We start from the raw sequence: 27,613 nt of genomic DNA, 5'->3' as shown, positions 1-27,613 counted from the left end.
ACTTTGTCCTGGATTTGAAATCTTTTATGGTCAATTGACAGCTTATTTGTCCCACAGTGGGGAATTTACAGAGTAACAGTAACAAACAAGAAAGTATGAAGTAAAAAAACATTATAATAGGTAAATATTGAAAAAAATAATTTAGTAAAGAAAAAATATGTAAAGATCAAGCACAACATAAAACTGGAAAAAAAATCTACTGAAAGAGGTGATATTTACAGTTACCATATTTTTTGATACTATTATTTTAAAGTTAATGTATTTTTATTTGACCCCCTGTCCAGTGAGTTATGTATCCAAAAAAGAGATTTTGTACAATAATGTTTATCACCAACTCAAAAAGTTTGATTTTGAGAAAATTATCCTGTTTCCTGGGGTAGATAAAGTCCTTACAATCCTTAAAGTCTGATATGTTTATCTCAGATCTCAGAGCAATATTGTTTTTTTATTTCCGACTTGGTTGAAAATAAGAAAAAAATGGGAAAAAAAACGTTTTTTACCACTTTCTTCCTGAATCAAATTTTCAGATGTGTTGTAACATGGAATAGCCCATTGAATAAAAAGGGAGGGGGAGTACCCAAAACGATCATTAAAGATTAAGCCTTTTGATGTATTTTGAAGCATGTGAAGTAAGATTTAGAAAAAAGAAATGCTTTCAATTGAAGAGACCTTCAATCATCAGTTTTTAAGAGATGCTTTGGGGGGCCTTGGGGATCCCAGGGCCCCAGGCAACTGCCTGTGTTTGCCTAACTGTAGCTACGCCCCTGTGTTTGACCAAGCAAACCTTTTTGCACTATCCAGATAATGTGTTTCATCACTGTCTTATTTGTGTTCACTTATGCGCCCTAAATGGAACAATAATGAAAGCTTCTGTTTTTATTATACTTTTATTTCTACACTTGAACAAACATTCAATCTGTGCAAATGAAACGATGAGTCAGATGATGTCAGTGCAGAAAATCTTTGAAACCACAGAGGGACAAAAACAGACTGGGATGAACTGGGAACTTCAACTGGGAAAATTGGTTTCTGTTGTCCTGTAAACAGATGAAAGCTTTAAATATTTTTGTATTCACCCTGGGTTATTTCTCTGTTTAAACTAATTTCCTCTCTTGAGGTTTATTCAGGTTCAGAGTTATTTGACTGGAAAAACAGATACTACAGGCCATTCTGATTCTTACACAACTTTACTGGTTTGTACTGGTTCCTGTCTGAAAAAGACCCCTGTGGTCTTTTCATGAATAAAACTACATTTTATTTTCTTTAATTGTTAATAATCAAATTGGTTAAAGGAGGTCTTTGGTGGGTTTCTGTCCTGGATCCTGTGGTCTTTCGGTCTTCACAGGCGTTCTAAGCCCCTCTGTGGCTGCAACTATTTCCCAGCATGCCTTGGTAAACAGGTAATAAACAGGAAGTAAAGCTTGATGCACAGCATCAGTAATGAGCAGCAACAACGTCCTCGCTGCAGCGGCCATGTTGGCACTGAGTGATATCACCATGGTGATGCTATGGTAATACTGATCCATTCACACACACACAGACACACACACACGGCTACACACACATTCAGTTCTTTAGTCCAGCAGCCAATCAGAAGAGGCCCCACCCTCTGGTTCCTGTAAAGTTCACTCTGATTGGCTGCTTCCTGTCTCACTCTTCTTCTTCTCTTCTGTCAGCATCGCTCTGAAGGGTGAGCCTCCTCCATCATCTCTGATCCTTCCCATCATCCTTTGCTTTTCTGGGTGTGGACAGGTGAGCTGATCTCAGACCAGCCATGGTCAAAAGTCAGAGGGGTTCCCAACATCATGGTTCAGGAAGGTCAGAGGTATCCACGGTAACCTGAAGGTCCAACAATCGATACAGGTCAGGTTGGGTTTGTTTATAAAAAAACTCTGTAACCGTCCTTTAACTTTCATCACTCGTCTGTAAATTACTACCATTATCCCTAAACCTGGAAACTAGCCTTATTAACTCGTGCATATACCTGTCAACCTTACAGTTGAATAATCAATAATTGATTGATTACTATTTGATAATAATCAAACAGGAAAAAACAGAAACTAGGAAAAGAATGAGGGAGGACAGACGGTTACAAGACGGTTACTTCCTCACCTTGATGAAGATGGTGTCGTCTTTGATGTAGCTGCCGGTCTCCAGAACACTCTGTGACACAAACAGAGGACAGCCGGACGCAATGTTCATCTCCGCCACAGGACGTCTGAAACTGCTGCTGTTTGGATCGGGCTTAAAGGCGTCACCCAGGTGTTTCCGGGATGGACCCTGATCCATGAGCATCAGAGTCACCTGACAGGTGGACAGAGGTCAGTTAGCTTCATTCAGAGTTTGACCTATTTGACCTTGATAAATTTAAACCTGCCTGTACCTTCTGTTTGAAAGGCCAAGGCAGCAGGGCATCGTATTCGCCCCTCATCACCACGAAGAACAGCGACAGGTGCGTCCCCTTTCCCATCCCATCTCCATTCAGGTAAACACGGGCGCACATTTTGTACCCGAAGTATCCCGTGTAGAACGGCTGTGAGTACAGAGACAGGGTCTTTGCTGCCACTGCTTCCTGTTTCCGTCTCTTGTAGTCACGGATCTTCCAGATTAGCGTCCCGTTGTAGCTCGCTGTCTCCAGCACCTGAAAGCGCAGGTCCATGTCGGCCAATCGGATCTCATGGACACTTAGCATATCGTCCTGTCGCTTCAGCTGGGCCTCCAGAGAAGCTGAGGAGACAAAAGTCATTTAGACCAAGAGTGTGTGAAAGAGTGTGTGTGTGTGGTTGTGTGTGTGCTCTAACTCAGTGTGTTTTGGTGTATGTGATTTGTTCCAGACAGTATGGGACATGGTGTGTGCGTGTGTGGGTCTGTGCAACGGCCGAGATAGTGTGTTGTGGACCACGTGTCAGTTCTGACAAAGAGTGTGCATATTTTGTTTGTATTTGTAAAATCTGACCAAAAGTGTGTGTTGTGGACCTGATGTGTATGTGCTTGTGTTATCTGACCCAGGTCTCTCTGTGTGTGTTTGTGTGTGTTTTTACCTAGAGTGTGTGTGGTGGACCCGGTCCCGCTGCGTCCCCCTTGTTCCAGAGCGTTGAGTCGGGTCCAGACGTTGTCCAGAGTTCCTCTCAGGTTCTCCAGCTCCTCTCTGAGCAGACGGAGCGAGCGGATCTCCAGCTCCACCTCCAGCAGCTTCTCTGAGTGCGAGCTCATCAGCTTCTGTTACAAGAGACCGGATGGGCTGCCAGGTTTAGGGGCGGGACCATGAGGTTTGAGTGACCAACTCTGCCCCTGATCTTTGGTTTCATTGATCTCATTGGTTTCACTGGTGTCAGTGATTTCATTAGTTTCACTGGAGTCATTGGTTAACCCTGGTCATCATTCATTAAGCAAACCTGAACCTGATTGGTCGATCTCTGTATTGCCTATATTTCTATGATTAGGAGACTTCTTCTGTACTGTCCTTGAGTGGATTATTAAACCACTCTAAAATGTGAAAACAAGCTGTGTTAATAAGAAAATTTGACTTTGATAGCAGTAGTTAAGTAGTTTAGGTTTTCTTACCTGCATGGCGGCCAGTTTCTGTTCCATCTGTCGGCTCTTCTCTCGCAGCTCATCGTTCTGGTTCTCCAGCTCAGACAGACGACTGTTCAGAGCAGGGAGAACTTTGTACCTCTCTAACAGCTCACCTTTAACATCCTCTACCTGCAAAAACACATGCACAGGTCAGACCAGTCTGAGCTGAGGTCTTTGTCTCAACATTAGTTGGATGAACCATTCACTATGGCGTCAATCACATTCATACAATATAAAAACCAACAACAGTTACCTTCTTCTCTAGTGTTGAGTTCCTGCTAGCCATCATTCTCAGGTGTTCAGCTGCAAAGGTGGACTCATGCTGCCTCATGTCCTGATTCAAACCCTGAAACAAAGCATACAGTAAACACACACGCCCGTACTTAACACAAAGAAGACAGAGAAGGAGGAGAAGGAGTTACCTTGAAAGTGCAGCCGTAGCGGTGGAACTGACAGCTCACTTGAGCTTTGGGACAGTCGTGTTGGTGACTGGAGAGCTGAAATAGTGTAGAAACAGCAATGGTGATGTGAGAGCACTGACAGAGAGGTCAAATCTGCTTTCATCTTATTAGACGGCTGACATAAACGCTATCATACCTCACTGCGAGGCAGGGATGAGAAAGAGCAGTGGTTTGGACACGATACCGGGAACGCTGGACACACCGTCTCTTTGTGTTTCTGCAGACAAACACACTTTCTTAGATTCTTCCTCACGAACACCTGCAGCATTTTTTTACCTAAAGACATCAGGACTCACCTGCAGGTCTGTCAGAGGCATCTTGGTCAGGCAGAACTCACAGCCTGTCTCTCTGTGTTTGCACTTCCAGTTCAGGTGGTCAGGAATCTCCTTCCTCATCATCCGCTCCTTGCATTTACCCAACGGACACGGAACCTCGAAGTACGGACACACGTTCAGGTGGTCCTGCAGACAGAAGGGGAGTGGGGCAGACAGGTGTGAGATGGACAGCCAGGTAACCAGAAAGTTGGAGTCCTTGTTGCCATGGAAACATGTAAGATGGATTCCTCACAGGTATCTGCTGCAGACTCATCTGCTCCTGACAGCCGTTTGCTTCACTGCGACAGAAAACCTTGAGCGCCATGATTTCCCGATGACAGCAAACGTCTCTGAAGATCTGCAATGCAACAAGAGGAGCATTAATTAACCAATCCTCAATAACCGCTGGATTACTGCTGTGATGTCACTTCCTGCTCACCTTGTCTTTGAAGAGAGGCTCCATGTCAGCCGGACACACAGGGTTTTGATGACTGCAAGACAAAGAGTGTGAAGACATTTAGTTCCTTCACTGTTACCTGTCGTCCTTATTGACCTGTCTTAACGACTCTCCACCTGTCTCACCTGAGGATGTCGTTGATGCAGCTCTGACAGAAGCGGTGTCCACACTCGGTCTGCCGGGGCTGACACAGGACCAGCCTGCATGCCTCGCAGCAGTATTTGGCCTCTGGAGTTTCTACAAAGTGATCTCTGAACCCTCCATGGAGAGGAAGAAAACCTGCAGGAACACCTGAGCACACACACACACACTCTTAACTTTATTCACCCTACAGTGGGACTTAAATAAAGTCAGGCTTTCATCTGTTCATCCCTAGTGGACGTTAGAGGAACTGCATTTAAGCATATTAAAACATGAATCTTTCTGCGCACCTTGTGAACTGCTGGGGTCATTAGGAGGCCAGGGATTGGCTGGCCGGTGTGAAGGCGGTGTGATTGGTGGGACCACCGTGAGGGGCGCGGCCATGGTGGGCGCCACCTGCTGGAGGGGAATCTGCACCTCCCTCCCGTCAGCACTCCTCCCTGCTGACATGACCTGAAAGGGAAGAGATGTGGATAATTCAGATTTTTAAAAAAATGCCTGGTTGAGATAAACACGAGCCCAGTCTGCACATGCTCAGTGGAGTCGAGGTGAAATAGAATGCAAATATTTGGCTGTTAAAACCCCTCAGAGGTTGAACAGGTTTTGTTCACATAATCATCTCTAAAAATAGAACGATGTTCAAATATCAAGAAATGTTTTGAATTTATGGAGAAAAACGCCTCAGACCTCTAAGGGAAGCACTGTGAGCTTCATGGCCAAATTTGATTTTTAATTGAAGGAACTAAAAAAAGTCCCTGGCTTCTTTAAACATCTCTTCTCCCTCTCGAGTACTTTCTCTTTAACCCTGACAGCAGAGTTTATCACCGTTTAATCTGCTGCTTTCACTTTGTTTGGTGCTGCTGTGGAAATCCCTCTACCCAGATCTTATGACCAAAAACTCCCTGGAAGTACATGGCTGCACCATGAGTATAAATATACAGGGATTTTTTTCATATTTTGACACAATAGAGGGCGCTATGTGATCCACTGTTACAACACATTGTTGTTTTTTCACTATTTTAGAGGGGGAGAAGAGGCGACTTAGGAAATGTGCTGCAAGTTCAGAGAGAAGGAAATGAGATTTTGTACATTGGAGTAATTGTTTAAGAATGTGAAATTAGTTAAGTTAATGTGACTCATTTTTCCTCTTAAACTTGATTTTTCGTTGTTCCTATCAGCCCCTGGTTGTAATGTGAACACCAGATAATGTTTGGAAGCTCTCCACAGAAACTTCTGACAACCCAGAGTCACTTTGCTTTTTTTTTCTGGTTCTGAATCTAACGGGACAACATCAGTTTAGCTGGTATCTGGCTGGCAACAGTGCTTTCTTCTTGTCGTGTATAAATGACAGCTTTCAGATGGCTATAGTCACCATGTGCCAGTTTTACAGGCAGGCCTTTATTAAAATAATGAAAAAATACAATTTGAAGGGCGGAACAGTCACATGAACTATTTGCTTTTTTAAATAAGTTTACATCTATTCAAATAATCAAAAATCATGACTCAGAATATGAACAAAAAAATGAGGTTATGTGCAAACTTTGCTCTGTTAAACTAGAATATACACTTAGATAGTATATATTTGTGTATTATAATTAAATAGCTTATCTCAAACAACTTCTTCATTAACAGTGTTGGTAATAACAGCATTAAAAAATTGGGGATAAAAATAATGCCATTATTTTTTTTCCAGTAATTTAACAGCATTGTAAAAAAAATTCTGCACATAAAACATGTTTTTTTCTGTTCTTCTTTGGTGAGGGGGGAAGAAGTGACAGACAAACAAGTAATGATGATTGGCTAAAGGTAGAATACAATTTCATGGTGCCAGAATTCACGTAGGTGGTTGTTGTTGTCGCTGTTACAAACTTCAAAAACAGCAAACAGATTCACAAGGGCACTAGATGCAACAATGGCGAATCCAGAGCAGTCAGTTGAGTAAAACTGGCATTTTCAGGATTGAAGTACAGACACTACTTCAATGTCATTAATGGAAAAGGCAAAAACACAAATGTGAAGTGTGCATTATGTCCCAGAATGAGCAAAACCTGCTCAAAAATACAAATTACTACATTTACATATCTGAAGGTTTTTCAAAAAACTAACTCAATAATCACTTTCCATGGTAACTTTTTACATTTATAAAGGAGTGATTCCTTTACTAATTCAATTACTTTTTCTGAAACAATTAACTATAACTAATTACTTTTTAAAGTAACTTGCCTAACACTGGTCATTAAATGGACTTCTCTACTTGTTTCTGCAGAGGGAGCAGGGAACTATTCAATAAGTAATTGTGAAAAATCAGTATTTTAGTAAGATAAATATTTAGGTTTTTTTGCTTAAAACTCTCATCACTAATTTAAAGATGAGGTTGGATAAAAGTTTGTAAAAGATTGAAAACAGCTTGTTTTGTCTTAAAGACTTCAAATATCCAGCTCTTCTCAAAAATCAGACGCTCATTTCTTTACATTTCAGAGTCACTATGGAAGTTCTGTTTTTACAAAATAGCACACAAAAATAAAAGAAGTGAGCACATCCATTACCTTTAAACACAAAGACATGTGACCTTTGACCCACCACAATCAGCTGACCCACACACACACACACACACACACACACACACACACGCTGAACAAAATTCACATCCTGTCAGAGCCCAGCTGTGGGGATGCTAGGGGCTTTTCCACTGTCGGCATTGGTAATACACACACACACACACACACACACACACACACACACACACACACACACACACACACACACACACACACACACACACACTATGTGACCTCACCGCGGGCTGAAAAACTGATTTTCGAACACATCCTCAAATAAAGACCTCAACATTTCACTGACCTCTTGTTCGACATTCACCTGATTTTTTTTTTAATTGACAGCCTGATCTCTGTGATCAATAATCAATCATCCTCTCTCCTCAACAGGTTAAACAGGGTGTCAAAAACACTTGATCAGTCAACAGTAAAACTGTGATACTGAAATCAAAGCTGGTGAATACATGAGAAGAAAAGAGGACAGACAGAGGACCCTTTAGGCTTCATTGATTCAGTTCACACAGGAAAACACCTTCATGCTGATCTCTGTCCTTGGGTTTCAGTCTGAAAAGACACTGTGGAGGTCTCACTCTGACTGAAATCCTCGGTACGCTTTGGGAGCAGCCGTGTGTGAACGGCTGCAGAAACAGAAACTGGACTGTTTCAGGTCACTGCAGCAGACGGGGTTTTCCTCTAACTCACACCAGCTGATACACAAACAGCTGAAGAGTAACTCAGGGAAGTTTAGACCAAGAAAAAAGAGTTTTTGAATGTTTGGATTAACATTCAGTCAGACTATGTGACCATCAGAGGGCGCCACAATAACAGCTAAAGATCCAGAGAAAAAAGTGGGACCTTGTCGATATAAGACAGAGAACTTTCTTCAGTGTAATCTAAAGTCCTTCAGATCTCTTACAAGGATTTTTCATGTTTTTAATTCATATAAATATTTCATAAATGTAAATCAAACACGCGGTAGCTGCTGCTAACCATCAGACGACTCATCATGCTTTCAGTAAAACGTGTGAACGCTGGATTTTATTCTGATTCATTTGAGTTTCTGTGAACGTTTCGGTTCATTCTGAGTCTGTTTCCGTTCAGAGATCAGATCACCTGTATTGATCCCCTGGGAGGGGGAGGGGGGGTGTTTGTAACAGAACAAACTGAAGTGAAACTTAACAGAAGAGCTGATAATAAAATCTCCTTCTGAAACCTTTTTGTCCCTCCAGCAGACCCCTAGTTCAGAGGTTTCAGAGCCTGAGCACGTCGCGTACAGAAACGCACCTGTACAGTTACTGCTTTTGCCGTGATGTGTTCACTGACCGTAAAAAAGTGACTCAAACGGTTCTTTCGTTATTAAGACATGAGCTGATTGTGTAGTCATCTCTGTGCTGATCCACTACAGAATAACAGAGTGAACTCATCAGCATGATCGTCATTAATAGAGACTCAGATTCTGGTTGTTTTAAGCCCCGACACAGCTCCTGAGTCAGCCAATAAATGACAGTGTTATGGCTGATTGGTTAAAATACTCGCTCCTTATCAGACACAAGATGTCTAATGGAGAGTCATAACACCACATGTTGAAAATGATGCAATCTCTGCTTGGTTTACATCAGGTGAAGAAATATATCCACAACATTCAAAGATCTCAACTCAACAAAAAAATGGACCAAACACACCACTACACTGTGAGAAACCATTGATCTTTATATCAACATTCTTCAACTATGATATCTAAATACGCTGGTTCATGTCTCTCTTTGGAGAGTGTGTCCAGGCTGGTTTCAAATAAAGCCATCATATCACTTTAATTTAAATACTTAAAATTATAACATGAAGAGGCTTTTACCAGTTAAGTCAATGTGCTGAAGGTTGAACATGAATTAATTTCTGTTGCACCATAGTCAAGCTGCCGCAGTGTCTCCCTGCTTCCCACTTCATCTCTACTCTTATATACATCAAACTTCACTTTAGAACTCAGACAAAATATCACTGAAGTGTTTTGAGGTTGAGCTACAACCTGCAAGCGAGCAGATTTTACAATTTCAGTCAGTCAGTCAGTCAGTATGTACACAGCTAATAGGGTGACATATTAATTATACACAGGTTAATCCAGTATAAATACACCAACATGCTTCAACATGTCAGCTGTATAGAAAGTTTCCCGAAGTTCCTGCACAGCAAAAACTTTACTGAATGTCCAGATTTAAAGAAATTACCCCAATTAGTTCTGGTAGACTCCAGTGTTTGGCTTGTTTTAAGGGTTTTCTAAGGGTAAAGGCTATGGTCTGGTAGAGGAGAGACCTGGGCCCGTATACATGTCCAGCCATCAGCAAGAAAAACAAACCATTTGTACTAACGGCGAAAAAAAATTGATTAGTGGTATGCATGGGCCAGGTTAACAGGCCATAAGAGAATTTAAATTTAATGGCGGTAGACCCTGCCATTACAGGCGGTAACGGTAGGATTATAGCACCTGTTTAAGGGCGGACATCGCGCAATGCGTTACCGTTTGAGACGAAACATGCAGAGACAGTGGACAGCCATTTGGAAAGGTGGTGATGTCTAGTAATACAGCAAATTTAGGTTTAGGACACAGCATTTTTCAGTTGGAAGATGAGACAAGGGAGGCAATCAAAGTCTCAAACTGGCAAGGCTCACTGCCGTCAGCTTTACCAGTTTGTTTCGGTCTTTGCTTTTACACGTCTGGGACCTTCCAAGATGTGTGTGGTGACATGTTGGCCAATATAAACTTTTTTAAGTTATTCATCGAGGTACTGGGGCATTTCTGCAGTGCTTGTTCTTTAAAGCAGCTTTTATATTGCTTATTTTAGTCTTGAGCTTTTCTACTGTGCGCTCGGGAACACCACACACATTTACTCTATTCAGGATATCCAAACTTTCCCTTTCTCTTTGTTTATCTGATTGACTAGCTGAGAACAACTGTTTGTCCATGTGTCCTTCTGTCCGTTACCGCTCACCAGGTTTAGTGCTGTTCATGAGCGGTAGGCATGCACAGTTTGAGTTTGTTGGATGGGGTTTTCCAGGAAGTTCCCCCTTAATTATGACATAATCTGTACCTGCGTCTCTTTAATGGTGTAATTAGTCGACTGGCCGATTATTTGCAGTCGTACATTCCATGAAAGTACGTTACCACTCATAGTCCTATTTGTTTAATAACTGAATATGCATAACGGGCCCTGGTATCTGCCAAAATTAGTTTGAAAATATCCTCAAAAACGAAATACTAAGCATTTGATTCTTTAATTAGAACACTGGACTGCTTTAAATGTTGATACGGACCTAGTATGATTAGGAGAGGTTAAATAATGAAATTTCAATGTTGCAATTAAAAACACAATTGATCATGATTAGTTAACAGTTAATCATGTTTTTTTATACAGAAATATACAGAAATTCAGTACTTCTGCCACATCCCAGACTGCTGAGCTTTTTTAAGCTTTAATCAATATAACCCATTTGACAACATCTCACTGCTACCTGCTGCTTCTAATGTTAGCTTCTGATACATAGCTTTAAACCTGGCCAATCAAATTCCCCAGAAAGTTAAACAATGTGCATCCCTATATTTGATTCCTCAATCAAGTCAATGCTTAAAAATGCTTTACATTGTCATTGTAAATTAAAAACTTTTTTAGAACGCCAAATAAGGTATTCTAAGCATGGGATACAAAAATGTGATTAGTATTAATTGATGAACAAGAGGTCGTAATCCATTGACATTATTTGTAATTCATTAATAATAAATCATGATTGATTATTTGATTAACAATTGATCCTGAATGTTTACACTGGGGAGCAATTTGAAAAAAATATTGTGTTGAGTTCGATTTTTTGGGCTGATTCTAACTAAAATTTGCATGCTGATTCTAAAACTGCAGTCAGTTTTTTTCTAGCACGTCAAGTTTTTTCTCCACAGCTTAGCCTCCAGATAAGCAAAATTCCACTGATTAGCTGAAGCGAGACTAGGGATGGGTACCGAATTAGGTACTTTTACTGACCAAATTCCATCTGTAGTACCAGGTACCAATTCACGTAAGATCAAACAGAACCATGTTTAGGTACCTAACACATCCTTGTGACTGTGAGACAGTGAAAGAGTAAGTGATTTTCCATGCTGGACATGAACACAGCATTGCAAGGTTCTATCAAAGAATAAGTATGTTGAATTGAAAAACTTTGAGATTTTATTAGTGAGTAAAACAATAAAAACACACAAAAGTACCAAATTTTGTTCCTGTTTAGTACCGATACTGATTGCCAGGTACCAGGCATTGTTACCGAATTGTTTCAAATGTGAAAGGTACCCATCCCTAAGTAGGACTTGCCAGCTGATTACGAACGGACTCATCTAAAGCTATGGGGCAACTTTTTGTGCAGTCACAATTGAAACAGTGTGGTGACAGGTGTGTGCAGCTCTCAGTATGTCAGTACTATCAATAACTGCAAACAGAAAGCTAGCTTAGTAGGAATTTAGAGGATTTGTGCTAGCTTTTCTCTTAACCTTGTCTGCTCCTGTAGCTCCTCCAGCAGACATATCCTTTGTAAAAACACAATAGCGTTAAATAAACATTGCAGTCATGCCTGTTTCTTTCATATTTCAGTGTACGTCAATTTTTGAAGGTTTTTATAAAACAAGCCCGTATCTGTAAAATGTAATATTTTTTCTATTTCTAAGAAAACAGGGATCCTGTAATTCAAAAACTTGACATGGTAGAGAAAAACAGATCAGTTTAGATTTTGCACCCAAAACTAGATAAAAACAGCTGTCAGACCTAACTCAACAAAAACTATGTTCCCCAGTGTTATTGATTAATCACAGGGTGCAATCCATTTGTGATTAATTGCAATCAATTAACAATTAACAATGACCTTCAAAATGATCATTTGTGTAGAATCTAGGGCTGCACGATCATCGCAATCGCAATCGCAATGTCAGCATATGCAATTACATAATCACAAAAGAGGTTATCGCAATTGCAATCGCAATGTCAGCACATGCAATTCAGATTTTTCTCCATGATAACCAAGCAAGTCTGTAGACTCATCATGTTACAACTTTTTTTATTAAATCGCAAGCACAATCGCAATCGCAGTATTGTCCACCTAATCGCAAATTGCATCTTTTCCCCAAATCGTGCAGCACTAGTAGAATCACAGACTGCTTAAGTTTTAAAGGCCTGAAACAACATTATCTATCTGCCAGCATCACACTGCTACCTACTGCTTCATATATGATGATCTAATATTTGCATTAAATTGAACTTACTGACTGAAAATGTTAAGTACATTATAAATGTATGAGTCATTTCAGGACTTTCCGTTTCAGACTGAAGTGTTTAGGTTTCAGACAAAAACTTTCGGTATGTTACAAAAAAAAAAAAAAGGAAACTAAAATTATAAATAATGAAGGTTCCACAAGTTCATATTTCAAACTCAGCCAAAATAAGATTTTCTTGTTTTCTGTTTGGGAGAACAAAAACGTTGGGCTCTATGGGTTAAACTTTCAGCGCTTTCTGTTTTCCACACAGAGCTGCGGTTAACAGTCATGTCTATCCTGGAAGAATGTGAGCACTATCTTATTGATCATCACTCTCAGAAATGATCAGGAACAGGTGTTTCCAGGTGGTCAGTCAGTGAAAACAGGAAACAAGTACTTTAAAAAAAAATCAAACTTAATTTGAAGTCTTTTTACTGCCACAGATGAAGTTTTTATCTTTGTCAAACGTTCAGAGCTGCATCTGTTTTCCCATTTTAAATCTGTTTGTGTCTACGTAAAACTCTGTGGACTGCAGGTTCATCTGAATGGTGCTGTCTAAAGACAGCTATTTTTAGTTATTTGTGGTCGGAAGAGGCTATTTTTTCCTGCAGATTTCACATCAATTACAGAAAACTTGAGTTTCAGGGAAAAGAAAGAGAAGAAAAAATTAGAGCAGCATGACTGAAGCAATAAATAAAGAGAGGAGCACAGTGAGGGACAGTTATCTTGTTGATGGGGGTAGAGGAGCAGGAGGAACAGGACAGAGTCTGAAATGAGCAGAAACCAAACTAACGGACCAAGGGTCCAGCCAGATGCTCTGCTTTGGAGATGACTGTCAACAACGGCTGCTGAACCACTTTTAGATCAGACTGTTACATGAAATCATCTTATCACTGTGCTCTTTCTCCCCAACTGGAGACAAACTCAGATGTTTTAAACCTGAACTTAAACTTTCTGTGACTGGGTGGAAATCTGCAGTTTTTCCCAGCACGGGTAAAACAGAAAGGCATAGAGGGAAATTATGCTATTTCTAAACCTTACTTATTCCAGATTTAAACTCTTTAAAGAATCCACTTTCAAAAACAACTGTAAAATCAGAAAAAAAAACTTCAAAAGTAGTAGTTTTACCTCACAGGACACGGTACATACCGCTCTTGAAGTTTTAGTTTGTGTTTTAATCCATCTGAGAATAAGCCATAGTTTCTAGTAGGGAGCCATAAGTCAGCAGTATCCAGTTAAAACCAGATTTCAGTGTTCAATATGAAGCTTTGGCTGCTGAGAAATTCTTCTTTACCTTTCACTGAAACATTTCCATAAATTTAATTGCCACAAATGTTAGAAGCAGCTTGGTTCAAAGAAGCCCTTTAAACTTTTAATATGAAACAATTTAATACAGTGTTTTTATCGGCTTTAATCAGCAGGTCTGTTTGTCCCTGAGTCATTTCGAGTCTCAGATTATAAAATCACAGACTGTCTGATAAAATGAGACTTGAATAAAGTCTGCTTCACTATTAATGGGTTGGTTTCATGTTAGGGAGCAGATATGTCAGTTTAGCCACTTATAATGGATGTGAAACACCAAAAAGAGCATAAAGAGATACATACATTTCATCTCACAAACTACATAAATGCGCAAGTATCCGAATATAACTAATGGCGAGCAGCAGAATAAAATACACTATTAGTTTTCACATCAGATCCACTAATTCCAACCTTATTGTGGTCTTTCAAATTTACTGAATCTCCTTTCACTCTGAGTTTGATTATTCAGGTCTGACTGTAGTTTTTCTCTTTTGTAAGCTTGAGCTCCCCTGATTGTTCTTCAATAAATTGATAATAAGGTGATCTTTTTACAAGATTATTGATCATTAGTTAGATTTTTAAATCCTGTCTCTGCTGACCCTCTGTGTGATTCAGTAAAGTCACCTATGATGTAAACACACTCAGCTTTATATCACTGCTAACACTATTAGCTTCTTTAGCCTTATGTTTCTCTACTGTTTGCACAATTAAGATTATTTTACTTTTAACACACTAACGCAGACACACACACACACACACACACACACACACACACACACACACACACACACACACACACACACACACACACACACAAAGCTAGCAGTAGCATCAGTAGTGTTTCTCTCAGTTAGAAGCTAACACAAACAGCTAATATGTCCTGTGTTCTACCAGCTCCTCCTGGTCCTTTTGAGGACCTGCTGTGGTTCTGTAAAGGTTCTGTCAGGGTTCTGCTCTCTCCATGACTCACATGAATCTTCTCCGCAGGCCACAGCTCGGCTCAGCAGCTCCTCGGCTCGGCGGACTCTCTCCGGGATTCAAACCGTCAACCTGCCGCTGCCGCTACCTCCGAGCCTCCGGGCCTCAGGCGTACTCCTCATGGTCCGGGTTCTGTTTCTGGTTCAGGGTTCTGCGGGCTCTGTCGATCCAGTAAGTGTTTATGAGAGAAGTCACTGGGATCCAGTTCAGAGATCCAGCGGGAGGACTGGGCTGATCACACTGGAAACCCCCTCCGCTGCTTCCGCCCAGGAAATCCCCGAGTTGCCCACCACCAGGGGGAGCTGTTTCGATTTCAACAAGCTTTTTTGCAGTGAAACCCCACCACTAGGGGGTGCTGTTGGACACGACAAACAAACCAAAAGTGGTACAATGAAACAATACACTGCCAGTAAGTTAGTGAAGGTCTCTCTTTTTGACCCGTTAAAATATCTTAGTAGTTTTGTTTAATCATAATAATGATAATGAGTAGTTAAAGAATAAAAAGTGAGAAAAGATAAAACTATTACCACTAGTAATAACAAAATGTACTAATATTTCTTTAAAGGTTGCTGTCTTTTTCTTATTGTGTAAATAGCTGGGCTATACTGATTTTCTTTGGCATTGTGGAGTTTTATTTGAAACTCTGCTTTAAAAATTCAGGTTATTAATTTCACCTAAATACATTTCCACAAAAGCAAACTGTCCATGAGAGAGAAGCTGTGTGATATTTTTTGGAACATTTAAAAAAGTGAATTTATTTGAAGCTTATACTACATTTAGTGCACCGGGTTAGATATTTTAAGCATCTATTTCTTCTAATGGTGATGTTTAAGCGAAGAGTAAATGAAAACCCAAAATTCAGAAACTCATAAAATTAGAATATCAAATGAGATCAATAAAAGGGATTTTAATTCAGAAATGTTGACCTTATGGAAAATGTATTCATCTATATGCGTGTATTCATCTCTTGCATGAATTATTGCAACAGTAGGGTAATAGCATGTCTGTGTTGCTGGGTCTGGTGTCACACTCTTGACAGTACTCCATAGATTCTTTGTGGGTCATGTCTGCTGGCTAATTAAGAAGTTATTTGACCAGTTTCTGGTACTTTTGGCAGTGTGGACAGGAACCAAGTCTGAACTCACTATTTACCATATCGCTTAGTCCCATTACTATCCCTTTAACCTATCACTACAGACCTTATCCTGACTAATCAGTTATTCTTTATCCATATCTTTAAATGAAAGGTGGAATACACCATTATTCTTATACAATTTCCTTTTCCACATTTATTTTTATTCTATTACTTATTTACCATATCTTCATATGCAACTTCTGAATTTTCCCTTTTGAGATTAACAAAGTCTTTTCTTATCTCTTTTCCAACATGTCAGAATGAGAGTCAAAGAAGCAGAAACTGAGGAAAGAAATTCCTTTATTATTGAACTTTGGTTTCATTGTAATTTCTCTAAAAAGGTCCTAAAATCCCAGAAATAGGATGACATCAAGAGGGCAGGAAACACCCCAACCTGAGTGACATCGTCCAATATGGCTGCTTCAGGTGACCCCACCTTCAAAAAATACTTCCGCACACACACGCACACACACAAAAAATGATGAATAAAGTAAAATAAAAATAATAAAACATAAAATAAAGTTTGAATAAAACTCAAAGAACAGAAACAAACAGGCCCCTCCCACTTTGATTGACAGGTCAGTCTGTTTCCTGATTGGTCCAGAGCAACAGTGATAAGAGGTGACAGTTCATGACCGCTCACCTAAATAATTAAAGTCAGACATTATTAAAATTTATTGTTGAACAGAGAAAATCTCCTAAAATGAACATGATGACATCATAAAACCGGGGCGGGATCAAAGGGTCTCAGGAAGCCAGGGGTTTCTGGGAATCCACTGGAGAAGACGAGTCCTACAGAGACCAAAAACACAGTCATTAACCTGTAGACAGAATGCATCATGGGATCTGTGGTAAACTCCTTACCTCCTTCATCTCCTTCACTGGTAACTCCTCTTCCTCAGCAGGACACACCTCCATCTTGTCCTCCATCTTGTCTTCCATCTTTTCATCTTCTCCTCCTCCTCTCTCTCCCCCCTCCATTCCGTGTTCAGCCTCCCACTCCTGGAGGACCTCGTCCAGGTTAAACCTCCGCCTGTAGTTCACCAGGAAGTTCTTCACCTGGACCACTGACTTGTTACCAATTACGTCTGAGATGGCCTGAAAGTCTCGCCCATATTTCCTGATGGCTGCATGTCATTGAAGGGAGAAAGAGTCACTGACCAGTCCCAGACAGAGGGCAACAATAACTCACTTATTTCACCCTGGTACAGGTGATTCAGGTCTTTAAGTTCACCTGGTTACAAATGATTGTGATGACAGGTAGTTCATGCATTACCTTGTACAGCTAGAAGCTGCTCCTCTGTGGTCCAGCGGGTGTTAAACTTCTGATTTACCTGAAAAAACAAACAGGAAGATGATGAAATAAACACACCAGCTGCTACACCTGTCAGCAGTGAGTCTGGGATCTGTTGCTGTAGTTACCTCAGGTTGTTTGAACTCACTGACACCTGCGCTGAGTTTTTCTTTAAGAGTGCTGTTTGACTGTTTGATCGTCTGAATCTGAAAAATAAAGACAGACAGGTCAGGAGAGAGCGACAGGTAAGGACAAAGAGAGGGGAGCTGAACAGACAGGTAGACACACCTGTCTCTTAATGGAGACCAGCTGACAATCCAGCTGTCGGATGAGTCCCTGAGGAGATGCAGAGGAGAGTGAGACGATGTCCTGCTGGTTCAGAAACATTCCCCGAGGTGGACGTTTCTTCAGCCGCTGAGACGCCTTACTGCCCAGCTACAGCAACAGAGAGAGACAGACAGGTAAAATCACCTGATAGAGAGGGGCTGCTTAAGTGTTAAGAATGATCAGGTCCAGGCACTGTTACCTTCAGTCCAGTCGCTGGTTTCACCTCAGACCTCTCTGAGCCAGAGCTCACCTGGAACCAAAAAGGTCAGGATGTTAACAAAGTGATAAATATGAGACGTCATCACACTGTGGCTGTGTATTACCCCTTCAGTCAGTCACATGACCTGTTTACCCTAACCTGTAAAAAAGATCCCAAACATGACCACCTTCTTTAAAGGTTATTTTCACCCAGAAAGTTCCGCAACAATTAGTCCCTGGTAAAACGTTCCCAGGAACTAAGGGCCAATCCCAGTTCTACCCCTTAGCTCTTGGTTTTGTACGTGGCGTCCCAGTTCTCCATAAGTTAAAGGGATAAGGGGAAGGGCTACACAGGGCTTGTAATGAAGACAAACTGGGACCTCACTAGAAACCAAGGGGTATGACCAATTTCCTGTGATATTGACATTTTTTTTATTAGATATCCAATCCTTTGCTACTTCACATAAATATTAGCCATGTTTTGAACTGTTGTATTGTATTTCAAAATCACTTGTTATAACAATCTACTTAACACTGCTATAGCGACAGCTATCGCTAATAATTGCTACCAGGGTGACACATTTACATTAAAAATGGATTTCACTACAATAAACTGAGTTTCATAAATAATTAGACAGCTAAGCTGCATTCAGGAGCTGCATTAGCTACACGAGCTATGATAAGCAAAGATTACAGTTTTCAGAAGCTGCATAAAATAGCTTCTGAACACCGTACATTCACTTGACATCTGCTTTTAATAGCTTACCTGTCTTATCACTCATGTAATGCAGTACATCATAATGAAGTCGGTTTGCTGTGAATTTGTCATATATTCTGTCTAATCTGACATCGGTTTATCATCACTTTGTAAAAATTAGTTTGCTCTGCCTCTGGGGAGGGGTAGGTTAAGGTGTAAGATGGAGATTAAACAGGGTTAACTCTGTTTTATACTTCTGCATTGACTCTGTGCCTTAAGCCCCGTTTCCACCAAGCAGTCCGGTTTAGATCAGTACAGTTTGGTACAGGTTGGCTCGGTTATGCCTGATCCTGTTTGCATTTCCATAGCCAACCGTGCCCCCTCTAAGCTGGATGCCAGCAGCCGCATCAGTAACATAATACTGTGATGTCATATCAGCGCAACATAGTGTACCCCGCTACTAAATCCAACAAAGAAGAAAAATGTGACACAGTAAACAAAGAGCATAGATGGAAGACATCCAGCATTTTCATCCTCTCTGATTGGCATGTGGCTCTTTGATACAAAGAGCAATTAATCTTTGTTTTAGAGACGACTGTGTGCCACCAGGAGAAATGCAGCCGCTGTCGCACGGTAAGTTATGATTCTTTTGACCTGTCAGTGGTCTGCAGTGTTGTAAGATAAGTAAGGTGTACTAAGCATAACTTTTTTTCCTGGTTTTTCTAGAACAGATTTGTGAACCTGGAGCCAAACCCCCCCCAAAAATGACAGCTCTCAAGTTCCCAATCCCCTCCACAACGGAGAAGTTGGGTTCTTTAGTAAATAGTCAAAGAAAAGCAGAGTACCTCCTTTTTTTCGTCTTTCTTTGGATCAAACTCTGAGTCACTTGGGGGATTTGCGCTTCCCTCCTCGACCTCTTCGTCACTGAAACACAGAGTTTAAAGTATTGGTTAGAACCCGCCAATCAGGATTCAGGCCTATAACATTCACCTGCCATGAGACCCACGTTTCATGTTACTGTAGATTTACATGCTGTCTGTAATGTTCTTTCTGAAATGATCTGTTCTGGAATGTTAAATGACATGTCCCTAATCATGTGTTATCTCTACTGTTACTCCACCTTCAGTGTTACCTGTGAAGGTTGCAGCTCACCTGTCGTCTCTCTCTCTCTTCTGTTTTCGTGTGTGTCGATCCATCAGACTTGTTTTACTCCGACTTTTCTTCCACGAGTAATAAAAGCGAACCAGACTGGCCATCGACTTATCGGGTAGCTACAGAGAGAAACAGACTCCAGTTAACGGACTAACAGGTGCACACGCACTGTACTGGTTATTGTGGTGGATAAACTGGGTTTAACAGCCAGGTACCATCTGCTGGATGCGGTGAAAGCTCTTCCCATGGAAGCTGAAGGCTTGTTCAAACAGAACTCTGTCCTCCACCGTCCACTCATCAGGAAAAGGGGTGAAGTTTGGAAGGTCAGCCAGAGACTTCTCGATGTTGTGTTTGTGCCAGAAGAGCATCCCGAGAGCCTGGAGACAGAAACACACACTGTAAGCCGGACTGAGGACAGACAGTGAGACACACTGACAATCATATCACAGTTTACCTGCTCCATGTTGTATCCATGCTTCTCTTTGGCGATGGCAATGTATTCATCCACTGCAACAAAAACAAGAGTACCTTCTGTCAGACTTTCTTTAATTCACAGCTAGGATGTATTCTAAGTGACTCAGAGTGTTTCTTACACTGTGTCTGGTTCAGACAGCTGCTGGGGATCCAGACCAACATGCCAAGGTTTTCTCTGAGGTGAGCTGCCTGGGCCACGTCTAACACACACAGATTAACAAAACACAAACAAGGTTAGGATTATGATCCAGATAAACTGGAGTCCAATCATTATACAGGAGACACAGTCAGGGACTACAAAGTTCATCTCTGGGTGGACTACTTAGTTTGTGTTATTATTATGCTGCAACCTCTGGCTGTGAGGAGTGAAGGAGGTGAAGAAGAGTTAAAAACTTCAGTTCCTTCAGTGTCCACTTGATGGTGGCTGTAGAAGCACTAGAAATCACATACACACTCATTGAAAAAGGTGACATTTACAGCACAAATAAACATGTATACAGCCCAGTTAGGGATGCTTATATTGAACATGCTGTGAGGAGGATCTGTTTTAATTGGACTGCAGCTCCACCTTTTGGCCCGGAGTCTCATCCACACTGTAGTGAAGATGTAACTTTTAACAAGGCATGTGTTTGTTTAGGAAATGAATGGAGATGAGATAGGAACAAGTTTTCTTCTTTGTTCAAGACAACTTATTACCAGGTACAATGTGATGGTAAGGTTTTAATCAATGGTTACGTTGTTTGAAACGTGACAACAAGCAAATGTTGTAAGTTTGTACCACTGTTCAGTAGCTCGCTAAATGCAGCGCTACTGACAGTCTAGTGCTCCAATGTATTGGTAGGCTAACATGAAAACTAGCAAACTTTGTCAGTTTGAAATGTAATTTAGTAGCTATCTATGAGACACATCTGTAATGTGTAATGTTAGTGAATCCTGGTTATGTCCTGCCAGCGCTTACACACATGCCTAACTCCACATTTTATTGATAGACTCTCAAGTTTAAAAAGACCACAGCAGTAAAACTGCTGCATGTGGATTGGAATGAACATTATCACATTACCACAAACAGTTTAGCCTGTGTCTTAGCCATTAGCCCGTGCGCTATCACTCTCTGGTTTAGCTTCTTTCGGCTCTTCAGTTGTTTTTCTGCCTGGCAGTTAGACATGAGTGTCCACAGATCTATCATCTCAGTACTAAAATTTGACAGCTGGCGCCATGTTGGCATGGAGACTTGGACTTGCTGTAAATCAATCTGGTCCTGCTTGATCCGACCAGAAAGCAAAGAAGTAGCATTAAGAAATAACCTGTATTGGGGCTGATAACCTAATTTTAAAGTGTGAGTTTTGATCAGGCATATATCTAGAAGGGAGACATTTTCAAGATCACTTAGAAACTCCTCATAGCTCTTTTAAGGTTGTTTTACCACTTATTGATTTATTACTTACAAAAGTTTGACTTTTAACTTAAGTGATGCCAAATGCATAGGGGAAGATTTTTTAAAAAATATTTCAGTACTTTTGAATAATTTGAAATAAGCAGTTTTGCATGACCAAGGACGTGGCTGACTTAACTGACAGATAGACACCCTATAGCTGTCAGTAAGGAGGCTAAAAGCCTGCCCCCTGGACTTATGTTAGGTTAACTGAAAGTTAGGATCAGTCAGCATTTCCAATATGACATCTGTCATATTGTAGTGTGTGTGTAAAGAGTGATGTAATGTGTGCACGTGGTTAAGAATCTCCCTCCTCTGTAACAAAAAGCTCTCTCTGTGGGCATCCTTTTTGTGAAGTTGTTAGATACTAACAGTCACAATCTTGGCTTGTCAGGTACAGAAAAAAAGAGCAGACAAAATAAGTGATATCCAAATTCAACACCTGTTATCTTGATTTTTTTTTTAAATACAGATTTAGTTACTCTGACACAATTCTTCTCACTTGCATCCCTTTCATTCTATATCCCCTAATTACAAACAAATGCTATGAGAACCATGTCTTTACTGCTACTGCAGTGGCCCTTATTACATCGTATCTTTTGTATTTCATCTGTTTGTTAAATGATATGAGGTTTTTATAAGCTCATTCATTATTAATACAGAATGTCTCCGTATTTCATTATTGGTTCATTTAATTAAATCAAATACAGAGCAGTGTTTGTGCATCCTGTATGAGGTTAAAACCTCTTTAACCAGTTTGATGCGGACTGTGGATCAGTTTCAGGATCCGTGTCTGCAGTGAGAGCTGCTCACTGTAGAAACACCAAAAGTGACGTGGTATAGACCTATAAGCTGCAGACTTACGTGTGTAAGCATTAACTTTATAAATACTCCAGAACAGAACTACAAGTTTATAAAATATGGATTGTAAAAGCGGATCCAGTCTCAAAGATGCGGAACCAGTTGGAGAGGTCTGACTTGTATCCTGTACTTCTGTTCTCGGGTTGTTCGAGGCTACCACTCCGCCTCCAGGCTAACGAATCATATTCAGAGTCTAACCTGGATCATAGTCCGGAACCACGGCCTGGTACTGTGACCCGACCCGCATCCCCCCTCCACCTGCATACAAACACATTTACACATAAAGGAATGTTAATTATACGCACAAGAGAGTGTACAAAGTGTATAACAGTGCTACAGTGATCGAGGCTACCCACCATGCTCTTCGTCGCTGCTGGAGCCTGAACTTCCTTCTTCCCAGCAGCTGTTAGTGCTGGTTCCATTACCGGACAGGTTCTTCCCGCCGGGGTTGGCTGCTGCCCCGGGGCCGCCGCTGCCGCTACCCGCTGGGGCTCTCCCTCTCCGCTTCCCTGAAGCCTCCGGGTTTCTTTCCAGCATCGCCGGCATGACGAGAACGGAGACAACAAGAGCTTAAGGCTGGATGCTAACTCAAGCTAATACTTAGCAAGTTAGCTTAGCTGCCCCGCGGACAGAACCGATCCGGGTTCGTGGTCCCGAAGCTGAGGTAATAGATCAGTCCGTGGAGCAGCGGGGCGGTTTGGTCTAAAACAGGAACAGAGGAGGAAATGATCTGAGAGGTGAAGCTAACAGGGGCTAAACCAGCTTCAGCTGCAAGATGCTAACGGTTAACCCGGGACTAAAGCTCCACTCTGAGTCCAAAAAGTTACAGAACAAGCATCCGGAACCAGAACGAACCAGATTAGGCCAGACCAGGACCTACAGGGAGACCCCTAGACCCTCAGACCAGAACTACCGATAAAACTCGAAGATCAGAGATCAGACAGTCTAAGGCTGATCGATCATAGAGGAGGAGCGTGTGTGCGTGCGTGTGTGTGTGCGTGCGTGTGCGTGTGTTTGCGTGTGTAGCCTCTCCTGCCTTTCCACACAACATTGGGAACAAGTTGGAAACAAGAGTCATGAACTGATAATGAACTGATCATAACACTGACACACTCACATGAATGACTCTTTATGAAGATGTATAAACATCTATGTTTTATAAAAACCAGTATTTAAACAACTCCCTCATAACTGAATCAAGGAATCAGTTTTTAACAGTAAAATTGGCTATAAAACATAATGTGTAATAGTTACATATTGTACAGTACATCTTTACAACATGTGTAGTGGTACCATATAACATCATATGCTTTCATGTTTGTAATTAATTCGATGGTTTACAAATCCTTTGGAGCATAAATTAGTTAAAACTTCATAAAGTACTTTTCAAAAGAAGGTTTCAAAAGGCTTTGCAAAATAAAAATTTCATCCAAAGAGAAAAAAGTTAGGAGGACAAGCTTAAACCACAAAAATAAAACACGGAAATCAAACATGAAAGGCTTAAAACCACCAACAGATAAAAAGAAGCAAAACACCAGAAGAACAAAAACAACAAAAGATTAAAACAATTAGAATTTAAAGATTAAATCCTGTCTGAGGAGGAATAATTGCAGCATTTTGAGGATTAAAAATCACTCAGATAACATCTCCTGTAAAATCACACTAATAAAAATGTGTTGTTTTAAAGAAAGTTAAAGGCAGATAAAGAGTCTGCCAATCTGATCTCCTCAGTGGGGTTTTTCCAGAAGAGGAACTCTGACAGACAAGTTCTTGATTGACAGAGGATTTCAGCCTCTCGATAGATGTCAGTTGGCATCTGATGGCAGCATACATTGCTCCCAAGCCTGCGTGTTTTGTGCAACATTTCTGGAGTCTTCACAGATGTGTTGGATCGTCATGCATGATGGACCCTTATGATCCCCAAACTATCAGGGATGGCTTTGAACAGTGAGCTGCTAACAAATCAGGTGCTCCCTCTGTTCTTTAAAACAGAAGACAGGACGTCCATGATTTCCAAAAAGAATGTCACAAGACAGTTTTTTACACTTCCCTATCATCCATTTTGAACGGTCTCAGGTCCAGAGAAGTCTCTGGTATTTCTGTATTATGTTTAAATCAACCATAGACTGTATCAAAGAGTCTTTCAGTCTTTCCTTCTGAGAGACTCAGCGTTTCGGGGGTGTCCTTGTTATACTCAGTCTTGTGACTAACCTATTGGCCATTACTTGAGTTTGCTGGGAGATGTTCTCGAAGCTCCTACTGTGGTTGTGTAGAAGTGGAAGTTTGAATCCTCCAGCTGTATAGTGTTTCAGATCATAGGTTTGTTGGTCAGTGTTGACTCTCTGAGCAAACCACTCTGCCCGAAGAGCAGTTGGAATATCTGACTGATGCTGTAGCTGATTTTTTGACGTGGTGATCTCAAAAACTGGGCTGGTTGATTGTATGGATGTGTGGAGTTACAATTTAGGACCAGCAGGAGGAGCTCCTTGTCTTGTTTCATATACAGTGTTTGTGTTGGGGCACTGAATCAGCTGATATCTATTCATACATGTACTGATACACGAAACCTGTAGTAGTAAAAGATAAAAAAAAGATCTCAATTCAACCTTTTTCCCCCACCAAAATGCAGTGATATCCATCACTGCACTCAAAGTAAACACTGTTTATTATTAGAATGAATGCCGTCCTTGATTATTTGCATTAAATGTGCATTCTTCAAAAACAATAACATTAAACCAAATTAACAGACAGAATTTAAAAAATGTGTTATCAGCTGATCACAGTCTGTGCATGTATTTGTTTTTAGCAGCTGACTGTAAACATATATCTCTGTCCTATATACTACAAACACACACACACACACACACACACACACACACACACACACACACACACACACACACACACACACACACACACACACACACACACACACACACATACACACACACACACACACACAGAATCACAAGGTGACAGTGTTGCAATTTGAAGTCGTATCAGTCGTCAATAATCCGAATCAATCTTCCGTCTGCTGTTAGCTTTCTTACATAAACTGCTGCAGTCACTCACAGGCCGCTATGTTCAGAATGTGAGACACTTGATCCGCGACCCGGCCCCCAAACAAACACCCACACATGGAGCTGAAGTGGCGGGAGAAGGGTGTGTGTGCGTGTGTGTGTGTGTGTGTGTGTGTGTGTGTGTGTGTGTGTGTGTGTGTGTGTGTGTGTGTGTGTGTGTGTGTGTGTGTGAGTGTGTGTTGGGGTGGGAGGTGAAGCTATAAAAGTGTGAGGGAGTTGTGGTCGGAGGTTTGACTGAGAGTCAGTTTGACACTCGGCAGGCTGAATCAGGATCAGGATCAGGATTAGTCCGTTTACACAGTGTAAAAGGGATCAAGTGGATTTGAAAACCTCCTTCTTCAAACCGTGTGTTTGCCCCTTTCAAAGCATCATCATGCCGTGGGTTCTGTCTTCTCAGATGGAGCACCTGTCTTCATCTCCATCACAGCGTCAGTGCGAGCAGTCAGCATTCTCCTTTTACTGCGCGGTGCGGGAGCAGCTGCCGGTCTGGCTCCTTGAGGACATGAGGACCATGGAAGTCTTCTGCTGGGAGGACGGACATCCCAGAGCCTTCCTTCCATCTAAAGCCCTACTGTATGCCCTTGTACACGACCACCAGGACTATGCACGCTACCTGCTCCACAGGTATTCAGTGAGCGCGCTGAGAGCATCTCGCTGCAGCTTCTGTTGCTGCCGCAGCAGTGATGCACCACACCTTTCAGTGGCAGTTCGCTACAATCGCCTGTCGATCCTCAGAATGATTGTGGAGACTCTGAGAGACTGCGAGGTGCAGAGTGAGTGGCAGGACTACCTGGAGAGGTGTGGTGGCTGCTCACATGTGGCAGACTCAGGAAAGACAGCGGTGCAGCTGGCGGTGGAGCTGTCAAGGCCCGACTGCCTGCTGCTGCTGCTGATTCATGGAGCGCAGGCTGATTGCCTGGACGCGGCGCTGCAGCGACTTGTTTCCTGTGACCCTATGGAGCGGCCCCATGCACAGCGCTGCCTCGACTTCCTGCTGCTGTTTATGCCCAAACCACTGGCACAACAACGCTTGCAGCAAGAACCACAGCACTGGCAAAGCCTGCTGGGAAATGAAGTGTTCAGCTGGCTGTGTGGTCAGGCTCCACCTCCACTTCTGCTGCAGTCATTGAGGTGTTTGGCTCGATCTGGGCCTGATCAAATCTCTGCCCTGCCCAACTTCCTGCAACCACACTGCTGGCAGTGACATGATCTGTAACCATGGAAACATGTTATAAATTCCCCAGGACTGCTGTGATTGGACAGTGAACTATAATGTAAATAAAAATGTAAATAAGACTGAAAAACTCGCCTGATAACACATCAGTGTTAAACGCTGAGTCAGCGTTTACCTGGACAGTCTGTCAGTTAGAAACCTCATATCTCCAGATCCTCAGGGACAGGCAAAGGGTGGACTTTGGGACCCTGGGGACACAATGTGAATGACTGTGTTCAGCTTTAACTGATCAGCTGTGGAGTTTGAGCTGAGGAGGTGAAATTCTTGTATTGACCCTTTAAATGTGAACTGATGAGTTAATATTTAACATGTATTCACACATACTGATGATCTGTTGTGTCAACATGCTTCTACCTCTGATGTGGATCAGTCATAGAGCTTCAGACATGATGAATTTAAAGATGCACATATCTCTGCTTCCTCTGTTTTCACTATGAAGACATCATGGTTTTCATGTATTGATCACATCAATCGTCCTCTGCTGCTGCCAAATTATCCAGAAACAGACCTGATCTCAGAGATCTGCTGTGTAAGAGCACTTAGATTTTGCTTTATTTATTCTGGGGATGTTTTCCTCTGATCTTTGACATCTGTACAGTTTGATTTTACAGCCATTCTGTCCTGTATTTATGGCCTGTGGATGTTTGAATCTATCTTATCT

The 27,613-nt window shown here is 41.5% G+C and overlaps 3 protein-coding genes across 3 annotated transcripts; 1 reads left to right on the top strand and 2 right to left on the bottom strand.

Annotated features, from left to right (window-relative positions):
- Nucleotides 1-1,283: 1,283 nt before the first annotated feature.
- Nucleotides 1,284-15,366, bottom strand: traf3 (TNF receptor-associated factor 3). The gene is made up of 14 exons (XM_074692793.1): nt 15,061-15,366; nt 5,240-5,402; nt 4,934-5,099; nt 4,791-4,842; nt 4,605-4,709; nt 4,334-4,498; nt 4,174-4,254; nt 3,999-4,073; nt 3,830-3,922; nt 3,565-3,705; nt 3,042-3,219; nt 2,384-2,727; nt 2,113-2,304; nt 1,284-1,839 (listed from the first exon to the last, which is right to left on the bottom strand). The coding sequence occupies exons 2-14, from the start codon at nt 5,397-5,399 to the stop codon at nt 1,804-1,806; spliced, it is 1,788 nt and encodes a 595-aa protein (XP_074548894.1). The 5' UTR covers nt 5,400-5,402; nt 15,061-15,366; the 3' UTR covers nt 1,284-1,803.
- Nucleotides 15,367-16,511: 1,145 nt separating this feature from the next.
- On the bottom strand, nt 16,512-23,618 carry rcor1 (REST corepressor 1). The gene is made up of 13 exons (XM_074692779.1): nt 22,995-23,618; nt 22,837-22,896; nt 20,465-20,545; nt 20,326-20,378; nt 20,087-20,248; nt 19,872-19,990; nt 19,565-19,643; nt 18,024-18,074; nt 17,786-17,932; nt 17,626-17,703; nt 17,480-17,537; nt 17,068-17,330; nt 16,512-16,995 (listed from the first exon to the last, which is right to left on the bottom strand). The coding sequence occupies exons 1-13, from the start codon at nt 23,182-23,184 to the stop codon at nt 16,951-16,953; spliced, it is 1,386 nt and encodes a 461-aa protein (XP_074548880.1). The 5' UTR covers nt 23,185-23,618; the 3' UTR covers nt 16,512-16,950.
- Nucleotides 23,619-25,964: 2,346 nt separating this feature from the next.
- On the top strand, nt 25,965-27,454 carry ankrd9 (ankyrin repeat domain 9). Its single transcript, XM_074692780.1, has one exon. The coding sequence runs from the start codon at nt 26,092-26,094 to the stop codon at nt 26,920-26,922; it is 831 nt and encodes a 276-aa protein (XP_074548881.1). The 5' UTR covers nt 25,965-26,091; the 3' UTR covers nt 26,923-27,454.
- The last annotated feature ends 159 nt before the right edge of the window (nt 27,455-27,613 follow it).

The sequence above is a fragment of the Halichoeres trimaculatus genome, unplaced genomic scaffold (genome assembly GCF_033239565.1).
Source record: "Halichoeres trimaculatus isolate MK-OKI-2021-1 unplaced genomic scaffold, fHalTri1.1 fHalTri1_scaffold_17, whole genome shotgun sequence".
NCBI lineage: Eukaryota > Metazoa > Chordata > Actinopteri > Labriformes > Labridae > Halichoeres > Halichoeres trimaculatus.
The sequence above is the reverse complement of the archived record's forward strand: the minus strand, read 5'-3'. Positions and strand labels throughout refer to the sequence as shown.